This window comes from Triticum dicoccoides, chromosome 4A (assembly GCF_002162155.2).
Source record: "Triticum dicoccoides isolate Atlit2015 ecotype Zavitan chromosome 4A, WEW_v2.0, whole genome shotgun sequence".
In the NCBI taxonomy this organism is placed as follows: Eukaryota; Viridiplantae; Streptophyta; class Magnoliopsida; order Poales; family Poaceae; genus Triticum; species Triticum dicoccoides.
This window is the reverse complement of record NC_041386.1, coordinates 553,454,164-553,474,613: the sequence shown is the minus strand read 5'-3', so window position 1 is coordinate 553,474,613 and position 20,450 is coordinate 553,454,164. Positions and strand designations below refer to the sequence as shown.

At 45.4% G+C, this 20,450-nt stretch overlaps 2 protein-coding genes across 4 annotated transcripts; one reads left to right on the top strand and one right to left on the bottom strand.

Moving 5' to 3' along the window:
• The first annotated feature begins 276 nt into the window (after positions 1-276).
• On the top strand, positions 277-8,594 carry LOC119286713 (protein DETOXIFICATION 31-like). Of its 3 annotated transcripts, none has more exons than XM_037566153.1 (8): positions 277-688; positions 6,563-7,104; positions 7,209-7,295; positions 7,387-7,443; positions 7,558-7,796; positions 7,886-8,004; positions 8,102-8,188; positions 8,313-8,594. In XM_037566153.1, the coding sequence occupies exons 1-8, from the start codon at positions 485-487 to the stop codon at positions 8,397-8,399; spliced, it is 1,422 nt and encodes a 473-aa protein (XP_037422050.1). In that variant the 5' UTR covers positions 277-484; the 3' UTR covers positions 8,400-8,594. The 3 variants fall into 3 exon arrangements, with proteins under 3 accessions (XP_037422050.1, XP_037422052.1, XP_037422051.1); XM_037566155.1 differs by lacking the exon at positions 277-688 and adding an exon at positions 716-1,072; XM_037566154.1 differs by lacking the exon at positions 277-688 and adding an exon at positions 1,143-2,367.
• An 873-nt stretch (positions 8,595-9,467) lies between these two features.
• On the bottom strand, positions 9,468-15,114 carry LOC119286712 (protein DA1-related 1-like). Its single transcript, XM_037566152.1, has 12 exons — positions 14,705-15,114; positions 13,867-14,108; positions 13,405-13,492; positions 13,049-13,214; positions 11,558-11,678; positions 11,396-11,479; positions 11,174-11,293; positions 10,815-11,027; positions 10,686-10,745; positions 10,487-10,605; positions 10,274-10,332; positions 9,468-10,163 (listed from the first exon to the last, which is right to left on the bottom strand). The coding sequence occupies exons 2-12, from the start codon at positions 14,083-14,085 to the stop codon at positions 9,772-9,774; spliced, it is 1,641 nt and encodes a 546-aa protein (XP_037422049.1). The 5' UTR covers positions 14,086-14,108; positions 14,705-15,114; the 3' UTR covers positions 9,468-9,771.
• Between the last annotated feature and the right edge of the window lie 5,336 nt (positions 15,115-20,450).

The following is a 20,450-nucleotide window of genomic DNA, read 5'->3' as shown; positions in this document are numbered from 1 at the left end:
TTTTTGAAGGGTAAAAGGAAAAAAAGAAATAATAACGGAAAACAAAAATTAAAAACCACTATGGGCCGGCCTATACCGAGGAAGTGGCCCATGAGGAGGGTATGCGCTGGGTGTGGCTATCCAGCTACCCAGGCGCCAAATAGGAATCGCCTCAATTCTTCTTCTACAAAAAGCAAAAGAAAAAAAGCTGTCTTGTATAGATGGGGCGTCAATTAGCATCTGAAGCCTATAAATAACAGCAAGCTAAGCTAGGTTCATCAGCTTTAACTAGCTAACTCTGCGACTTGTCTCACATGTTCCTCCTCTGCTCAAGAGCGCATGCCACAAACACACTTCTTCGTATACACCGGCCGGGAGTTCATATAGACACTGCACCGAGTGAGTTGCAGGAGGGTTGGGCAGCTAGATTTGGAGTAGTTATCTTGTCTCGCCCGCCGCCGGCCTGATACATCGTCGACGCCTGCCGTCCGGATCGATCAAATCGATGGGGAAGATGGTGCTGCTGGGCAAGTGCTGGCAGGAGTCGAAGCTGCTGTGGCACATCGCGTTCCCGGCGATCCTCACCGCCGTGTTCCAGTTCTCCATCAACTTCGTCACCGTCGGTTTCGTCGGCCACATCGGCGTGGTCGAGCTTGCCGCCGTCACCGTCGCCCAGAACGTCATCGAGGGCTTCGCCTACGGTGTCCTGGTACGCACGCCACAAGCCAATCAACTTGCATATATGCTTACACTTGCAGCCCCCCGGCCGGGACAGGGACTAGGCAAGAAGAGACTTATTTCATCATTCAGGCAGCCGCCGCCGCCTTATCATTCTGAATAGGACGCAAATTCTAAACAAACTTAAAAGAACAGCTAAAAATGAAGCGGAAGCCCTCTAGCCGGCAACAAGCTTGTTACAAAATGGGCGGGTTCAATGGGGTTCCATGGATGCCATGGCACCCCTCTGAAATGCAAAAAGTTATTTTACCATATACTATCAGGCTAACAAATGTGTATTAGAAGTGATCAATCGCATGAGTGTTAAGCTCGGCACCCCGGCGATGAAGTTCTAGATCCGCCATTGGTTACGAAGGTATGTACGTGAGTTCATAAACGCCTTGATTAACTGAATCATGTGTTCAATTCAGACTAGCTTCGGTTCTTAATTATATTCCAAAATTTGCAAAGCATGGACTGGAAAGTTGTAATCCTAATCGAGATGCATGAAGTGCAGCTAGTAGGTAGGTATAGCTACACCACCAAAAAAAATCTATCTGTTGGCCCATTGTCAAATGGAGAGAGGAAAGAAAAGAAGGAAGAGAAAAAACTGGGTTTATGGTGGAGTATGGGGCTGAGTCGGCGATGTCCGTAGACCGTGAAAGTTCCCAATATGATGCCGGTTTGTGAGTTTCAGTTGTCCGCCCACATCTGCGAACATTAGATGAGGCGTGTTGGATGGATAAAAATGTTCGGACCATTGGGTTTGGAAACTTGGCATTTTGATGATCCATGTTGGAGGTGCTAAAGAAAAAAGCATAGGAAGGTTTGGCTAGCATGCATGAGCGCAAGACCCGCGGTAGTGGCACATGGAGAAGGAGAACCATGTGTGTTAACCTAGATACCTGACCACACAACTGGCTCGTAATTGTGGTGGCCGACATTGCACCGTGCAGAGCATCCATCCATATCCATATCCATATGCAAGTAAAGAGCCGGGCTTCTTTTCTGAACAGTGAAGCTGAGTATAGATATCTGCTTTTGCTAGAAGACAATCGTTCTCTCTAGGTCGATCTCCCACAAAAATGTTTTGGGTGGAGCTGCGCGCACACAGATGTACGTGTGGTGCGTGCTCATCAGTCATCACTCGTCGTGCCGCGGCGGCCACACCTACTTCGAGTGGCCAGCCAAATTCGGGCCGACCCATGCATGATCGAACGAAGGACAAGGACGAGACGCCACGCCACGTCCAAGGGAACCATTTCAGATTTTCCGGCGGTCGTTTTCGATCGTTAGGTGCACGGGGCAAAATAGACGGATGCACATTCAGCCGGTCTATCCATGGACCACCCAAACTCCATCCACAAACACATGGGCATTAGCTACTTACGATTTTTTTTAAACATAATATAGACGCAAATGCTCGTACATATGCAGACGGTGCATGTACACATACCGACATACATACGGCGCGTACATTTGGCCATTTCACTCTCTGCGTGTTGGAGTAGGCAACGGTAGTGCAGACTATGAAAACTTGTGGATGTACATTCTCTCCTGTAATATACTCCCTCCGCCGCAAATATACGATGTTCTAACTTTTTCTATGCGGAAAAGCCTTTTATTGTGAAAGCAATCGCTCACACATGTTCACTCTGCATGGCCGGTCAAGTGAGTGCTCTGTCCCCTTTTTTCACTTTTGTGTGTATGTCTATCATCTTCTTTTTACATTTTTCCACTTCTATGCCGTTTTCCACAAAAAATCAATATTTCTTTTTTCATTCTCCTATTCTGTTTTCTGTGGGGTTTCATTTGTCTATTACACTTCAATATTTTTGTTACTTTTCTTCTTTTGGGGAGATGCGATGAAACTTTTTTTAATGTTAACTTTTTTCTTTAATATATGAATATCTCTGTTAAGATTTAATACATGAATATATATATGGATATTTATTTAATATATGAATGATTTTCTTTAATACATGAACATTTTTCTTTAATATATGAACATTTTCCCTAGACATGGAGCTCCAGAACTGGTAGGGGTACGAAACGGTCCGCACCTAGGGAGATGTGCCTAGACCGTTGACATCCCATGCCATGGTTAGATGCATGGCCAATCACCATGAACCGCCATCGGAGGAGCATGCCGCCCAGCCCTAGCTGGCGTGAGGTGGCAGAACTCTGTCGGCTATGGCAACTACACAACACAGCGCCCAACACCCGCACAACAAATGAGCCAGACTAGCGGCGACGGGCAGGGAAATCATATCTATTTGAAAAAGAGACTACTTGAACAGATGAAATGGAAGGAAGGCATGAAAATTCGATCTACCAACATAGAGTCCGCTCCTCCCAGGAAAAAGAAATTTGCTACTTTGACTCATCGGTCTGTCTATGAAGTTCGGTGCTCAAAAAAGAGAAAAATAGTCCAAAACAAGCTTTTCCAAGCTCTACAAGACGTCCGCGTGTTGTCATTCAACTCCACACAAGCCTGTCATTGGGCTAGTTGCATCTTCGGCCGATACAAAGGAGAAGTGGCGGTCGGTGAAATAGCCCTCTAACTCGTAGCTCTTCTTGCTTAACGTGAAAAGTCCAATGCCGAAGAGGGGGCATGCGGAGCAGGAACTACCAGTAATTAGGTCAAGATCCACTCCCAAGACGATAAGGTCCGGAGACCATCGTGTTGATTTCTGGACGACGGTGTCAGAGGAAGTATGGGGTAACAACTGCAGACCATGGTTGGGAAGGAGAGGGAAAGGACGAAGATATTGCTGGATATAGTAGCACTTTTCTGATTAATTTAATGTCATGGAGAAGTTGCTTTCACCTTTAATGAACACACCATCCATCTCATAGAGATCAGAATGTATGAGCTTTAGTGGCGGCAAGTGTCTCTCCTTCACGGCCTTGTGAGGCTTGCGAGGTAGCTCAGATTGTATACACGCATGACACTTAGAGCCTTTGGCTAGAGTGAAACTCGAGATTAAATTCAACTTAATTAGCTAGTTGTGTCATACAACCAAAATTAATATGACAAAGACGTGAATGCCAAACCTCAGGTTCGTTCACACTCGAATGAATATGGTTCACGACTTTATTACAAAAATTCGCTAGGAAAAGGCGTAATAAACTTCTGCATTAATATCCTTCTCCAACAAAGAGTCCATATCTCGATATGACTACTCTATTATATACTCGAATACGAACTTAAAACCTTCCTTAATTACATAGAAGGGATCCACTAACAAGATCCTTTTTGATAGCGGGACATGCTACATATTCTTTAGCTACACGATTTTCCCAAAGTCCCAATGTGCCAACACTAGGAACAGAAGCATGTGAGCCATTCTCCATCAGGACGGAGCAATCTCGTGTACCTTGGTAAGAAGATAACAATGACACATCAGCACACACATGAATATTTGCATCTGTATCAACCCACCAACAATGGACTAACAAACTGTAAGTACAATAAAAAACTACCATACCCAGATACCCCCATTATCATTGTTGCTCATGGTCACACTGGCATACTTGGAGTCCTGTCCTGGCTTCTTAAACTTGTTCAGTCACCTTTCAGCCCAGTGACCATCATCACCACAAGTGAAGCAACCAACGTTATTCTTGTCTTTCTTCTTACCCTTCTTATTGAAGGTAGTATTTTGTTGGATCGTGTTCTTTCTCTTGAACTTGTTGAAATTCTTCTGCATCACATTTGCGCTAGAAGATCTCTTGGCCCCTTTCATGTGTGAGTCATTTGCTCTTGAGATCTGCTCAACCTCACATGACCGATGACGCCTCAACTGAGAATTCATGTCTCAAGTGCTTGAGAGAAGTAGCAAAGTTCCTTTGAGAAGGAGGGGGTTTAGCAATTATGCATCCCATGACAAACTTGTTCGGTAATTCGCACTTACAGAGCACGAGCTCCTTAGCGATCCACTGTATCACATGAGCCTGGTCCAGTACAGTACGACTATCAACCATCATGTAATCATAATCATGGAACTGCTCCATAGCATACATCTCACTTCTAGCATTAGTTGCACCGCACTTAGCTTTCAGTGCATCCCATAAGTTCTTCGCAACCCACATATGCAGATATGCATCGACTAACATGTCTCCGATCACACTCAGAACGGCTCCCACAAAATGGTGGTGGCCTCCCTAAATGCCTTTTCATGTTCAGGAACAATCATTCCAGTGGGGAAGCCATGTGGTTGCACCGCACTTAGCTTTCAGTGCATCCCATAAGTTCTTCGCAACCCACGTATGCAGATATGCATCGACTAACATGTCTTCGATCACACTCAGAACGGCTCCCACAAAATGGTGGTGGCCTCCCTAAATGCCTTTTCATGTTCATGAACAATCATTCCAGTGGGGAAGCCACCAGCAACCCAAAATACGTTCATTATTGTGAGTCACAAGGTGCTCTTGGTCTATCAACGCTTAAAATGCGTATCTGTAAACGGGTCCGGTTTCAATGCCTGTACAAATAAGGTTTTTGGATTGCGGGATATATTAGCATTTTTTGATTAATTTAACAGTGTGAAGCTCATACAAATATTTAAACATGTGAGCATGTAATGAACATAGAACCGAAACATCTATGAACAAAGTAAATACGACTAGCACATGAACGAGTAAATAGGGATGACCAGATCATATACTCCAGTAGGCCAGGCTAAGGTCGCGGATGCGGAAGCGGCCGTAGCTTCCTGCGTAGCCTTCTTCTTGGTGGTGGCGGCATTAGCCATGGCGTCGGTGTCGGGGAAGTAGTTGAAGCAAAGGACAGGGATGAATAGGGAGCAATCGCGCCGAGGCGCTCCCCAAAAACCTTATCGCCCTACTCCTAGTGTAGGATCGCAAAGTAGGGGGTTCTGGAGGCCTACTCTTCCGAATGGCCATGAACATGGTGATGGGATGGGATCGCCTTAAGCATCATGAGTGGAACATTAGAATGACAAGGAACTGAGTGTGTGGGGTGGAGTGTCAACACGTCCAATATATAGGTCATCCTGTACGGGGTCATGGGCTTAGGCTTAGGCCCATGCCCAAGTCGGCAAACAACTCACAGTCCAATGTCTCGGATAGTGTCACTTCCATTAGCGAGGCGGCGGCGGACGAGCACGTGTATGCCACTCATCTTCTCAAGCTCCAATAACATGTAAAATAGAATCTCATATAAAAAGGTCTCAACTCTCTTCCACTAGCGGTATGGTATTAAAGTTTCGACCATTTCATGACACCCTACATAGACATAGGCCTTCGAGGTTAACAAGGAATTATTGTTCATATGGGCCCAAGGCCCATCTATAATTTAACAAATATCTTCTTCGAGGTAAACTTGTCTAGAGCCTTCCGCACATACCTATGCAGTGTGTGCATATGTGCGATCGTGTCTGTTGGCTAAAGGCTAAACCTAGGCAAACATTAGGTTGGGACGAGCTTGTAAAAGCCCGACCATCTTTTCTCAAGCCTGAGCCTAACCTGAAGCCCGCAATACACTCTTTTATTGAGCCTGAGCCTGGCCAAAATTTTGTTTTTCAATGTTCACATGTGTAAGCCCGACCTGAAATACTGAAAAAGGGAAGCTCGAGCCCAGACTGAACTACCATCCGCGCTGCAAAACGAGGCCCAAGCCTAGCCCGAACGACAAGTATGGCCCAACTTCACATGGGTTTTTCGGGTCGGACTGCCCATGCTCAGGTCTACTAAAGGCTATCACACGATTAACGAGTTGAAAAAAATGATTTCATATCTGAATGGATCGGCGTTTGAATTTTGCTGTTTCCCGCGCACGCATGTAATGTTGCAAGTTGAAAACACACAATCTGATCGACTGTGTGGGTTGCGTTGGCAGCTTGGCATGGGAAGCGCTCTGGAGACGCTGTGCGGGCAGGCGGTGGGCGCAGGGCAGGTGGACATGCTGGGCATCTACATCCAGCGCTCCTGGATCATCTGTGGCGCCACCGCGCTGGCCCTCGTGCCGACCTACGTTTTCACGACGCCCATCCTACAGGCCCTCCACCAGCCCGCCACCATCTCCGTCGTCGCCGGTCGGTACACGCGATGGGTCATCCCGCAGCTGTTTGCCTACGCCGCCAACTTCCCACTGCAGAAGTTCTTACAGGCGCAGAGCAAGGTCTGGGCCATGACCTTCATCTCCGGCGTGGGGCTCGCCCTCCACGCCGCGCTCAACTACATCTTCGTCACGCGCCTCGGTCATGGCCTCTTCGGCGCCGCCATGATCGGGAACGTCACATGGTGGATCATCATCCTCGCGCAGCTCGCCTACCTCGTCTCGGGCTGCTTCCCGGAGGCGTGGAAGGGGTTCTCAATGCTCGCCTTCAGCAACATCGCCGCCTTCGTCAAGCTGTCCCTCGCCTCCGCCGCCATGCTCTGGTTGGCAGATACACGAACTTAATTGAGATCAGCATACAGGTTGCTTAAAATGCACTATCATTTTGAATAGTACTTATAAATTTATACATGTGTGTGTTATCTAGCTTGGAGGTCTGGTACTACACTGCAGTGCTCATCCTTGTGGGTCTCCTGAAAAATGCTCAACTCGAGGTTGACATCATGTCAGTCTGGTAAGAAAATTTCCTCTGGCAAACTTGTAACTGAACTTTGTGTACATGTAAAGAATCGATTCAATGATTAGACTACATCTGAAATTGACAGCATCAACTACCAGCTCTGGGCCGTGATGGTTGCACTAGGCCTCAATGGAGCAGTGAGGTATAATGCGTGCAACAACACAAATATAGCAGCACCAACATAAGACTGCAATTGTACAAAAGTAGATGAAATCCATTAGTGTTTGTGCTAATGCAAAAAATGTCTGACATGCAGCGTTAGGGTGTCGAACGAGCTGGGCGCTAACAAGCCGAAGGCAGCGAGGTTCTCAGTGATCATGGCGGTGTCAACGTCCGCTGCCATCGGTGCAGTCTTCCTGGCCGTGTTCCTTGCCTGGAGGACCGAGCTGCCACGGGTTTTCAGCGACAACGACGAGGTGGTGAGTAAGGCTGCGAAGCTCGGCTACCTTCTTGCAGCAACCATCTTCCTCAACAGCATCCAGCCTGTGCTCACAGGCACGTACCACCGAGTTACCAAATCAAGCCATTATTCCCAATGGGAACTGGAAGATCTGAACAGCAAACTTTTCGGTGTCCTTGTGCAGGTGTGGCGATAGGAGCAGGGTGGCAGACGCTTGTTGCCTTCATAAACATTGGATGCTACTACTTGGTTGGCATCCCACTGGGATTCCTCTTTGGCTTCAAGCTTAAACTTGGTGCACTGGTAAGGACAAAATCAAATCAACTTCCAAAATGAGACGGGCAATCGGACTCTAACCTCTGCTCTGAACATACAACAATGTGTTTCTGGCTTTCTGCAGGGAATTTGGGCGGGCATGTCCATTGGCACGCTGCTGCAGACTGTTGTACTTCTCATAATTTGCTTCAGAACCAAGTGGAAGAAACAGGTGCAGTGCTATGCTAATATCACTCAATCCAAGATTTGTTTTCTATAGATATGACTCAATCGAATTTATTTCTTGACTTGATTGAAGTTGAGCAGATCTTTAATCTGAACTTCTAACATTGCAGGCTATGTTGGCCGAAGGGAGGATAAGGGAGTGGGGAGGAAGCAGCGAAACATTGCCGGCGGCGACAGACGGTAGCATAGATAGATGATCAGATGGTTCCTGCACGCAGATTGGACAATGCTATTTATGTACATGGAAAACACATATAGGCAGATTATATAACTAATTAACCTGGACAGATTGAGATTGATCCAATGTACCTCGACTTCGTCATTGGGGAAATCGGTCTTTTAGGATTTGTTTGGATCGAAGAAATGAAAATCAACTACTAATTCCTGTTTAACGAGAATTAGAATTGGGAATCAATTTCAATTCAGGTATATGGATGGCGACAGAGTTGCAAAACCAAATTAGTAGGGAAGTCAAAGCTAAGTTTTGTTTGGTTCAGCACTTTGAAGAATCGAGCGCGCAAACACAAACTAATGTATTTCTGTATGTAGTGTTACATATAACATATTACAAGTAAATATAAATAAGATACAAGCACTAGACATGTACTCCCTCCGTTCCATGAACTAAAACCACGACAAGTAATTTGAAACGGAAGGAGTACCAAATAATGTTAATATGAGGCGCATATATTGTGCTTCTTATATTTATACTACAAAATACTATTGATGTTACAATACTGCATTACATATTTCTTCGAACTAATTTGTACAATGGATTGTAGTAGTTTTTTCTATTATATTTTATTCTATGTCCACCAGGGCATATATGTACCTTTTTGTTCTTGTTAACCCACCATATACTTTATAAATATATAATACAGTATATAATCTATTCTAAATATATTTAAATTACTATTGAATGAGCAGCACTGTTCATGGTCCGAAAACAGACACAATTCCAATGACACATTCTGCGGCAGATCTTGGCACAGGATCATATTGTGGAGTTGTCACAGCAGATCTTGGAACAGGGTCATATTGTGGAGCAGGGGCATCTGCTTGCTTTGTATGGCCAGCCATTTCCCTCTTTATGCAAAAAAATAATAATGCCAGGTGTATCTTTTAGTAAATTTTAAAATCAGATTTCCTCATTCAATACTCAAACATACATATTTTACAATTGGCCCTTGACATGCATTTAGTTTAGCTCTGTCACTAATGTCGAAAATACAGGCAAGACATAAAAATGGAACTGCATACGCACATACAGAAAGGCATTGCTTTCAGACATCAAAATACATTCAACTTCCTTTTTGTATATCGAATATTTACATTGTGCACACAATCATAAAATGAGACTGCCAAAGATTTCTCATGCTTATCACCTTGGGAAATTCATATCTAAAGCACAACAGGAAATATCTCTAATTTATGGTATATGATGACTAAATCCTCATTTTTCTGTCTTCTATCTGTCATCTTATGCTGGTATGCCTAACTTTGAACCAAAAAGCCCTCGTAGGATAGGATATGCCCCATGCTCACAAACTGAAGATGCAAAACCCTACCTCAACTTGGAAAAGAACCTGACCGCTTGATATGATCAAGGGTACCTCTCAAGCCATATCGTTCAACTGCTCGAATGCCAGCTCGAAACCCATCTCCATATATTGCAGAGGGGTCTGTTTCGATCTGGTGCTTGAAGAATTCTCCAAGTTTTTTCTCAAAGTCAGTCTTTTCACCCTTTTTCACCAAGGAAGATGGTGAAGAAGGTGTCGCTGTTGCTTCTGCTGCTACTGCTGCTTCTGCTGCTACAGCTGCTGCTTCTGCTGCTACAGCTGCTGCTTCAGATGTGGTTGCAATGCTACTACTTGAACCTGATACGATTTCAGACTCAAGCCAGAGATGAGCTAGGACCTGACAGATGCCTTCTTCAACCTCTGGACTACGGATTCGGTATCCTATAAATAAAGAGAAGATATCAATACGTAGATGCAGCAGTGTTTGATGGCACAAAAATACAAGTATGCATAAGATTCTGCAAAACAAAAATAGACACGTACAATAGTACCTTTAAGCCGAAGGTATGCATGCATCATCTCATGAGCTAGAATATAGCCTGTGAGCAGTCTGCAAGCAATTAATCAGTGGAAATCAAACATACGTACATTCGCAACAAAGGACTTCTTAACAGGTTCGTACACTGGTTGCAGAATCAACATCAATCAAACATTAGCATCAACTGTGCTCAGTTTGGGAAACGTATGAAAATAACTAAATTTACCTTGGCAAAGCATATAGGACAAGAATTGCAGTCACTTCACACCGCCGAACTAGTTTCTGTGGTGCTGTAGAAATGTCTATCATTTTGTTTCCTGGTCCAATTATTGGTCGTCTCGATATCTGTGTAGTGTATATGTTAATTTACCATGAATTCTCATAAGTATGAAGGTGACATACAAGAAAATGTTGTAAGAACTTACCATTCTGACAATTTGCTCTTCCGATAGGCAGAGACCCCTGGTTTCAGGAAGGTGGTGCCCCTAATCAAGCAGGTTAAAAAATTAGTTAATCAACATACATTACAAAATGGTGAATATCATATCACTTACCATTTTCTCTACTTCCCTGGCTTCATTTAAACCTTGACGTTCAACCAAAAGCAAGGGGATCTGTTGCTCTACTTTCATGTTCAAACCCTCATAGAATTCCTGGATATCAATGTATACTGGTTGGCACTCGTCTGTGTCCATTATTGAAGTATATAGACACTCCAAGCAGAGCTTCCGGCCATCATCTAATGTTATGTACTTGATATCCTTTGGCTGGGGTTGATGATAAAAAATGGAAGACGCAAAATTCATTAGACCAATCAAATGTGAATATTTGCACTATGAATTGAAGCAGCTGTAAGCCTGTAACTGAAGTAAACTGCCAGTTAATTTCTGATTGGTATAGCCATAACCCCAACCTCCATTCGTTCACAACTGCAACACCTAGGAGTACCGTCATTGTCATGCGAAGGACAATACTTCTGCATCCAGAAAGGATGGGCCCGGTATTCAATTAAACCATTTTTATTTGTTCGAATCTGGTCACAAAAATACAATCAGCACATTTCAACAGATAAATTAAAATTAGGCACCACCAAATACTCAAGCTCACTCATAAACTTGAAACACCGGTTGCTTACAAAGTTCTTGCAAACATCACATTTTGGATGAAAGTTCTCCTTGTAGCAGGAACTGTGGTATGAATGATCTTCATGTACTGCAAACTTGCCAACAGAAAGGCTGACATTTATAATTTTATCACAAGTTGAGGTATGTTAAATCAAATGTGTTAGTTTTTGTACCTCAGAGTCTGATATTGGCTCACTGCAAGCTAAACACCTGAAGCACTGAGGGTGCCAAACAGAATCCATACAACTGAGAAACTGTCCGTGTCCAAGTGGAGTTTTACATCCAGCACAAACCCTACATGAGTCCATATGATGCACCATATCTGTTAAAAATGCAAAACAAAGAAGCTCCTGGCGAAAACAAATGGAGACAGAACCCAATGATTCTACCATCTTATAATATAGAGTTCTGAGAACCCAAGGTTTCCGCTATTTTACTCTACAGTAAGGGTATTAGAACTCGAGGAGACAATTGATTTCAGATGGCAGGTATAAGAGCGTGACTTAACAATGGCAGCATGCAAAGAGAGAATTGTTTCATAACTTAAAGGTAAGCGGAAGATATATGTCACTATGCAGTTAAATTTCGAAAAGACTGTGTGACTACCAAAAGTATTTAAATTTGTCACCTGTAACAATATTGCTACCTTTTTGCAAAAAATATTTCATTCACTATAAATTTTTATATTTTTTACTAACATACTCGGATATGGATGGTCAAAGGTCCCTATCGAGACCACATTTATGCCGGAAACAAGTAAAATGGAATGAAGGTAACTAATACATAATACTTGCGGGACAACGCATATGTTTACATTGTTTACCCATAATCAACCCAACCAACAAGTCAGTGCATACGCTCCCAACACTAATCAAACGTTCCTAATCGGGGAAAGTTCCGCCGTATAGCAGTCAACTGGATTACCTGCATCCACCGGTAAGCCTCAACACTACCCAAGTCTTTCCGAGCTTTACACTTTTACAACCCATACGCTTGGAATAAAATGTGAAACTATACTAGTGATCATTGTTACATGAACGATTTTTCAGTGGAGTACAAACTCAATTTGAAACATAAATATTGATCCCCGGTCCCAATCACACCCTGATCTTGGACTGAGCAGTATGATTTAGATCAGCAGTTTAGATAAGGTTTCTGCTGTTTCTATATTGTATAAAGCAGGTTGCAGAGTATGAACCACACATTCACAAGCCTGATGAACAGAATGCCCTAGTATTCGTTGTCATCCCACAGGCATGTACCTTCTCATATCATGCTATGAAGCTGGTCATGAATCAATGGCCTGATGCTATTTTATTACATGTCCTGAATTTTGCTTCATCCCCCAAGTTGATACATGAGGTTAAACATCCAAAATCGTATTCGTTCTCACCTTTTGTGAGATCAACAAGTTACAGCAATGGATGTAAGTGAAGCACACCTCAACCAAATATATATGCATGTGTTTTTTGCTATAAAATCAATTAGTTAGAAAAACCAACACAGTAGATTGTTATTCACTGTTTCACACTAATGCAACATGCAATGCAAGCGCCACTCAGTGGTGTCAAGTGTCAACGAAAGAAAAACAAACTTTTCCAAGTCCACAAACTAAATTATCGTGAAACTAGAGATGAATCATAATGTACTATTATAACAAATACCTCGATCTACTTGATGGCAAGATATCTGGCAGTAGGCTAGTTGCTGGAGTACTATCTGAGTGAACCCCCCCCGCCGGAATTTTCTGACGAAGAGGATGTTTATCTTTCAGACTTTCTTGCAGAGCCCGTGCAAGCTCTTCATCTTCTTCTAAATGATCATCAGTATCTGGTTCATAAGTAAAAGCAAATGACAAAAACATTAAAAATATTCTTTCTATCAACTTTACATATTTGGACATGCTCATTAACCTAGAACTGCTATCCCAAACTAAGAAACTTTAATGACACATGCAACCAGGTAAAAGAATCTCTAAACTAGAGATTATCAAAACTGGTTTAGTTGGGATAATACAAACCAATGGCCTTTCCCTTCCTTTGTCCTTCCTCTGATAAGGATAATGCAATAGCACGATCTATGTCTTCATTGTCACTGGCATGTGTATCCTACAGTATAATTGGGAACCAAATTAGCAACAGTGAAGTAAATAAAGCTGTTCATTTTATCTTGGAATCATGTACCACGTTGTGTGCCCTGATTTATATAAAAATGCAGTGGCTCCTGAAAAATCAAGAACAAATTGTTCGATCCCTCACTATCTATGCTTCTGTAGCATTCAATTTAAACTTCCCACGACTGATTTATCCCATGTGATTTGTCACAGAGAAGAGCAACTTCAAATTGAGAGAGTAATAAACAGACAAGGAAGCGCATGATAAAATGGTAATATATGATAGTCAGAATTAAGGCATTTTTAGGAATGAACATTTTACAGCTAGTTATTTCCAGCAAAGAAGAAAAAGGCAAAATTGGGCAGTACATGTGACGTAGCGTGCTGGGTTGAATAGCCTTCACTAAAGTTCCCGTCATACTGTCCTCTTATAACTTTATTTACCGAACTTTTAACAACTTTACTCAGCCAACCCATGTATTTCTTTATTGGAGGATGAAGATCCATTTTGTCCACCCGATGATGAAAATCTATTTTGTTCAGTCGATGATGACGATCCCTTGGAGGATGACGACTCATTTTGTGCATCCGAAGGTGGACGACCCTTGTGCCTGCAGCAAAAAGTGAATTCATGCAGGAATAAGCTAAGAGAGACCTGCAGCTGAGTTTCTTGTTTGCATTAAAAGCTAGCATTGGGAGGAAGTTGGATTTTAAGGCTCTAGGCCTGCATCTCAATTAGTATATCATTTCGTTCATTATCCGTATAGATTTCAATAGTGGGCACTGATATACTCTAGGAAACAAACAGTGCATATGTTACTGAATATCTGTGACTACTGCTGGGAATCTTGTTTCATACTTCCCGTGCCTAGAGCAATCAGTCTCCCTCTGAAAAATGTGATTTTCAATTATCAAATTCGGAGAACACATAAGCAAAAGGCTGTGCCATGTTCCTAGACAATCGCCAGTTCGCCACTCACAGAATTTATTGAGAACTTAGAGCAAGCAATTAGGCGAGATCTGCTTTGAAATGGAACATCGCAGGTACACAAAAAACGGGATAATGGTTCATTATCCATCTGAGGGTGGGCTCGACAAGATATTTTGGTGGAAATGTCAACGGTAGGCTCCCAGAGGGATCAGATCATGGAAAAGAAGCCCCGGAACAGCATTGGAACCTCAGAAAGGGAAAGCCATGGCCTCTTACCTCAGGGAAGGAGAGGTACACGCCCGCGACCTTGGATTCAGCAGAGCACGGACGGGGCTGGAACTGCGCGTGTGTGGGATGCTATATGAACCGCAAGAACTTCCAGCCACGCCGCGTGTCCGGTCTCCGCGGCTATTCGTACTGCTTGTCGGCCGGAGAAGGCCGGAGAGGCGCGGGGAAGTGCTCCGGCGAGGAAGAGGAGGGAGGCGAAACGGATGGGAGAAGGAGGCGAGGAGAGCGTGACATGGACGGGCGAGTCAAGAAAATAAAATGCGAATCTGGGGGTGGAGGTAGAGGCGAGCGACGGCTCTCCCCTCTAACTAACTCCCATCCGCCCACCGCTCCGCGTCACGGTCGCGGCGACGTCAACCCCCCGACGGTACCGGGAGGGGAGGAGGGAGGAGGCCCACACGCGGGGTGGTGGCGCAGCGGCGTCCCTCTCGGGGCATTACGTCGAACGTGCTGTGGGCGTGCTAGTGGAGGGAAATCGCGTGGAAACGGCGGTCCGGTCAATTGGTTGGATTTGGATGAACTCTAGATGAAAGAGTGTGACATACTGACACATGTCTTTGGTGTCCATAACTCTAGATGGTCTCAAGACTAAAAGAGTAAACTGCATCTCGAGTCACTGAACTTTGTCATGCATTTGCAATTTAGGACGCATTCGGCAGTCCACCTACTCCTTTAAATTCTAGAATCTGCGAAGCAGCTGTTTGCTGGCTCCAAGAATTTTAATTATCGCTCCGGGAGCGGAGCCATGGAGCCGAGGGAAACAAAACATGGCCTTAGTCACAAACTTTAAAATTATGATGCACCGATCACAAATTAAAAACTAGGATGCGCCAATCAATGAAGGCATCAGAAGCAATTATAGAAACATAAAAGTTGGAGTATCGCCACTCGCCACTAAGGCCTTGTTTGTTTCAGATGTGATTGAATTGATATCACCTATGGATTCTCTTCGGTGGCAAAGTTGTTTCTTTTGTTTCAACTTTTATTGGATTCAAATCATCTGTGGATTTGGCAAAGCTGGATCAGCTTCTCCACGAAGTACACTCTGAGATTCTTCAGCAAATTGCACTGAAAATGAACTGAATACAGATTCAGGTTCACTGGCAAAACTTGATTTAGAGTAGTTGTTTGTCTCCGGTTCTAGACTAAGTTTCATTGGCAACTTTGGCTTCACTAACAAAGTTGTTTCAAACACCCCCTTTGTTTCTAAATATAGTTTGCCAGAGATTTCAATGCGGACTACATACGATTTGATCCATGGGCACTCTATTCTGATTTGATCCATGGGTTGGGGGCCCGCTATGTTCGTGATTCCCAAGCTTGCATGCTATTTGCGCTGACCCGATGGTGTTGTCTCGATGGCCGACTGAGTGGACATTGGAACATCTTGTTTCGACGAAATTTGGTCAGACGGGGACTGTAGAGTGGGCTATTGCGGGTTGTCCTCCCGCCGGTGCTCACGGATTATCCGGACACCGTTTCTTGGAGTCTCTCACCTTCGGGTGTCTTCTTCGTAGGCTCGGCAGACCATGCGTTGTGGTATTGGCCAACCACTCCTTGGACTACTCCTCTTTGGAAAGCCCCGTCGCCCCTGAAGATCAAGATTTTTGCGCGACAATTGTTGCGGGACCGACTTCCCTCTGGCAGAGGTGCTTAAGAGACACGGTTGGTAATGGCATGTGTCCTCTCTGTGAGGCCCCACGTCCTTTTCTCGTGCATCGCAGTGCGATCCCTCTGGAGTTTTGTCTATGAGGCCCTAGGGGTTGACTGGGAGTCCCTATACCTAGCGGGATTCCTTGAAACCATATCCAACCAGACCGGGCAGTAGCGGCACCTATTCTGGCTTGTGTTTACGACATTGGCTTGGACACTATGAACAACGCGTAATAAAATGGTTATTGAGAGGGTCTCCCTAAGCGTGCTTTTGACTCATTCTTCAAATTTTTTGCCTTTTTGCAGCACTGGCACCCGTTATTTAGGCAGCGGGGCCGCGGTCATCTAGGACTTATGCTGGATGTGCTTCTTACTCCGCCTATCCTAGCAACAAGATCATTGAGTTTGCAGGCACTTGGTGGCCTTTTTTTAATTTCTTTTATGCTTTCTCTGGGCATGACTGTGCTTATACCCAAGCCGTCTATGTTGCTTCGGTGCACTTGAACATGTTGTATGAATGTAGGCTTTATTTATAAAGCGGGACGAAATCTCTATTTCAAGAAAAAGAATATTCACTCATTGTTTCAAAGGAGGTTTCCGAGTTTCAAAAAAAGTTTCATATGATTCATCTAATTTTTCGGTTGCATTTGACATTTGTCTCCGATGAGTCATATAGTCTAGATTTTAACAAAGCAAGACGCATGCCGCTATGGATAAACCCGGACACGGACCTTTAACGGCCACTCGAAACCATCATTCGAGTTAGAGCATCGGCCGGGCGCCTCAAACCCTTTTCATACATTTGGTCGGACGAACTGATCACACAAAAGCGACCCAGATGGGCACCTCAAACGAGTCTCAAACTCCCGGGCTGACTGACACCCTGCATATCCAGCCCAAATGTAGGGGTGCTCGGACATGTCCGGACGCGTCCGTCACGTCGGACCCGGCCCATGCTGGCTCACATGACGCAGCATATATTCGTCCCCATCCGCTCACCGGATCAAATCATAGCCACTTCACTTCACTCTACTCCTCTCCACTCTACCCCCAAGCTCCCGTCTAGCTATCTCCGCCCTTCTCCGGCATGGTGGGCAGCCGATCCGAGTCCTACACCTCCAGATCTGTCGACTCCGAGCTCATCCTATGCCGCCCGAGGTGTGACGCCCCCGATTCAATCGTACACTAATCATACACGCAAACGTATACGATCAAGCAGGGACTCACGGGAAGATATAACAACACAACTCTACAAATAAAATAAGTCATACAAGCATCATATTATAAGCCAGGGGCCTCGAAGGCTCGAATACAAGAGCTCGATCATAGATGAGTCAGCGGAAGCAACAATATCTGAGTACAGACATAAGTTAAACAAGTTTGCCATAAGAAGGCTAGCACAAACTGGGATACAGATCGAAAGAGGCGCAGGCCTCCTGCCTGGGATCCTCCTAAACTACTCCTGTTCGTCGTCAGCGGGCTGCACGTAGTAGTAGGCACCTCCCGAGTAGTAGTAGTCGTCATCGACGGTGGCGTCTGGCTCCTGGGCTCCAACGTCTGGTCGCAGCAATCGGGTCTAGGAAAGGGAAAAAGAGAGCAAAGCAACCGTGAGTACTCATCCAAAGTACTGCAAGCAAAGAGCTACACTACATATGTATGCATTGGTATCAAATGGAATAAGGGTATCATATGTGGACTGAACTGCAGAATGCCGGAATAAGAGGGGGATAGCTAGTCCTGTCGAAGACTACGCTTCTGGTAACCTCCGTCTTGCAGCAGAAGAAGAGAGTAGATGGTAAGTTCACCAAGTAACATCGCATAGCATAATCCTAACCGATGATCCTCCCCTCGTCGCCCTGTGAGAGAGCGATCACCGGTTGTATCTGGCACTTGGAAGGGTGTGTTTTATTAAGTATCCGGTTCTAGTTGTCATAAGGTCAAGGTACAACTCCGGGTCGTCCTTTTACCGAGGGACACGGCTATTCGAATAGATCAACTTCCCTGTAGGGGTGCACCACATAACCCAACACGCTCGATCCTATTTGGCCGGACACACTTTCCTGGGTCATGCCCGGCCTCGGAAGATCAACACGTCCCAGTCCTACCTAGGCACAATAGAGAGGTCAGCACGCCGGTCTAAATCCTATGGCGCAGGGGTCTGGGCCCATCGCCCATTGCACACCTGCACGTTGCGTACGCGGCCGGTGAGCAGACCTAGCAACCTCCATTACAAAGGAAGTTGCGTTACAAGGTCCAACCCGGCGCGCGTCGCTCAGTCGCTGACGTCACGAAGGCTTCGGCTGATACTACGACGTCGAGTGCCCATAACTGTCCCCGCGTAGATGGTTAGTGCGTATAGGCCAGTAGCCAGACTTAGATCAAATACCAAGATCTCATTAAGCGTGTTATTCTAAAATAACCACGGACGCCGACCAGGGCCAGACCCACCTCTCTCCTAGGTGGTCTCAACCTGCCCTGTCGCTCCGCCACAAAGTAACCGTCGGGGGCCTTCGGGAACTCAGGCCCACCTCTACCGGGATGGAGCCACCTGCCCCTTCAGCCCCCAACATCGGAATCACTCGCGGGTACTCCTACGAGCCGACCCGATTTTAATCACCACAAGTATCATACATTATGTATAAGTATATAACCGTGACCACCTCCCAAGTGATCACGGCCCGATAGTATAGCATGGCAGACAGACAAGAATGTAGGGCCACTGATGGTAAACTAGCATCCTATACTAAGCATTTAGGATTGCAGGTAAGGTATCAACAGTAGTAGCAAGGACAAGCTATGCAGTAGTATAGTATTAACTGAAAGCAGTAACATGCTACACTACTCTAATGCAAGCGGTATAGAGAAGAATAGGCGATATCTGGTGATCAAGGGGGGGGGGCTTGCCTGGTTGCTCTGGCAAGAGAGAGGGGTCATCAACATCGTAGTCGTACTAGGGGTCTCCGGCAGTCTCGGGGTCTACTAGAAAGAAGTAACAGAGGGGGGGGGAAACAATAAATAACAGAGCAATCAATGTAACAAAAAGCAAGATGCGGCATTACGTTGTGCTAGGGGTGACCTGACGCGGTACGAGGTGATACCGGTGAAGGGGGGAAACATCCGGAAAAATATCCCCGGTGTTTCGCGTTTTCGGACAGATGAACCGGAGGGGGAAAGTTGCGTGTTCTCTATGCTAGGGATGCGTGGCGGACAAACGAGTTGCGTAACCGGATTCGTCTCGTCGTTCTGAGCAACTTTCATGTAGAAAGTATTTTCATCTGAGCTACGGTTTATTTTATATGATTTTTAAAGTTTTAAATCATTTTTAGAATTTATTTAATTAATTTAATTCAACATTATCCAGAACAGTGCATGCTGACGTCAGCATGACTTCAGCATTCAACAGAGGAGTTGACTGGTCAGCTGACGTGTGGGTCCCGTTCGTCATTGACTGTTTAGTCTAATTAGGGTTTAACTAATCTAATTACGGTTTAATTAAACTAACTAGTTAATTAGATTAATTAAACGGGTTAATTAACTTAATTAATATTTTTATTTATTATTTATTTATTTATTTCCTTTTTTATAACATTCTGGGGCTAGGCCCACCTGTCTGTGACCCAAAGGGGCGGATGCGGGTGCGGGCATCGGGCGAGGGGTGCGGGCGCGTGGGCGCCCGTTACGGTGAGCGGGAGGGGCGCAACTGGCCACGACCAGCGGGCGCCGCGAGCCGGCATCAGGCGAGGAGCGGCGCCGGCGCAGCCTTGTGGTCTGGGGCGGCGGCCAGAGGAGCTGCCAGAGTCATGCTAGGGCGGCGGCGCGCTAGTAGGCGGCGGGGAGCAGAGGCGGAAGGTGGGGCGCAGAGGTGGGAGGAGGGGCGACATGGCGCGTGAACGCGGCAGGGGAGTCCATAGGCGGGGCGCCGCGGGGTTGGCCGGGCGCGGCTGTCAGCGGGTGGCGGTGGGCGACGGAGCCGAGCACGGGGGTGGAGGCGGAGCGCCGTCAGCGGGGGAGGGCGCGTCGCGGTAGCGGGTCCAGTGGAGGACGGCGTCGCAGGAGGAAGAGGAGGCCTGTTGGAAATATG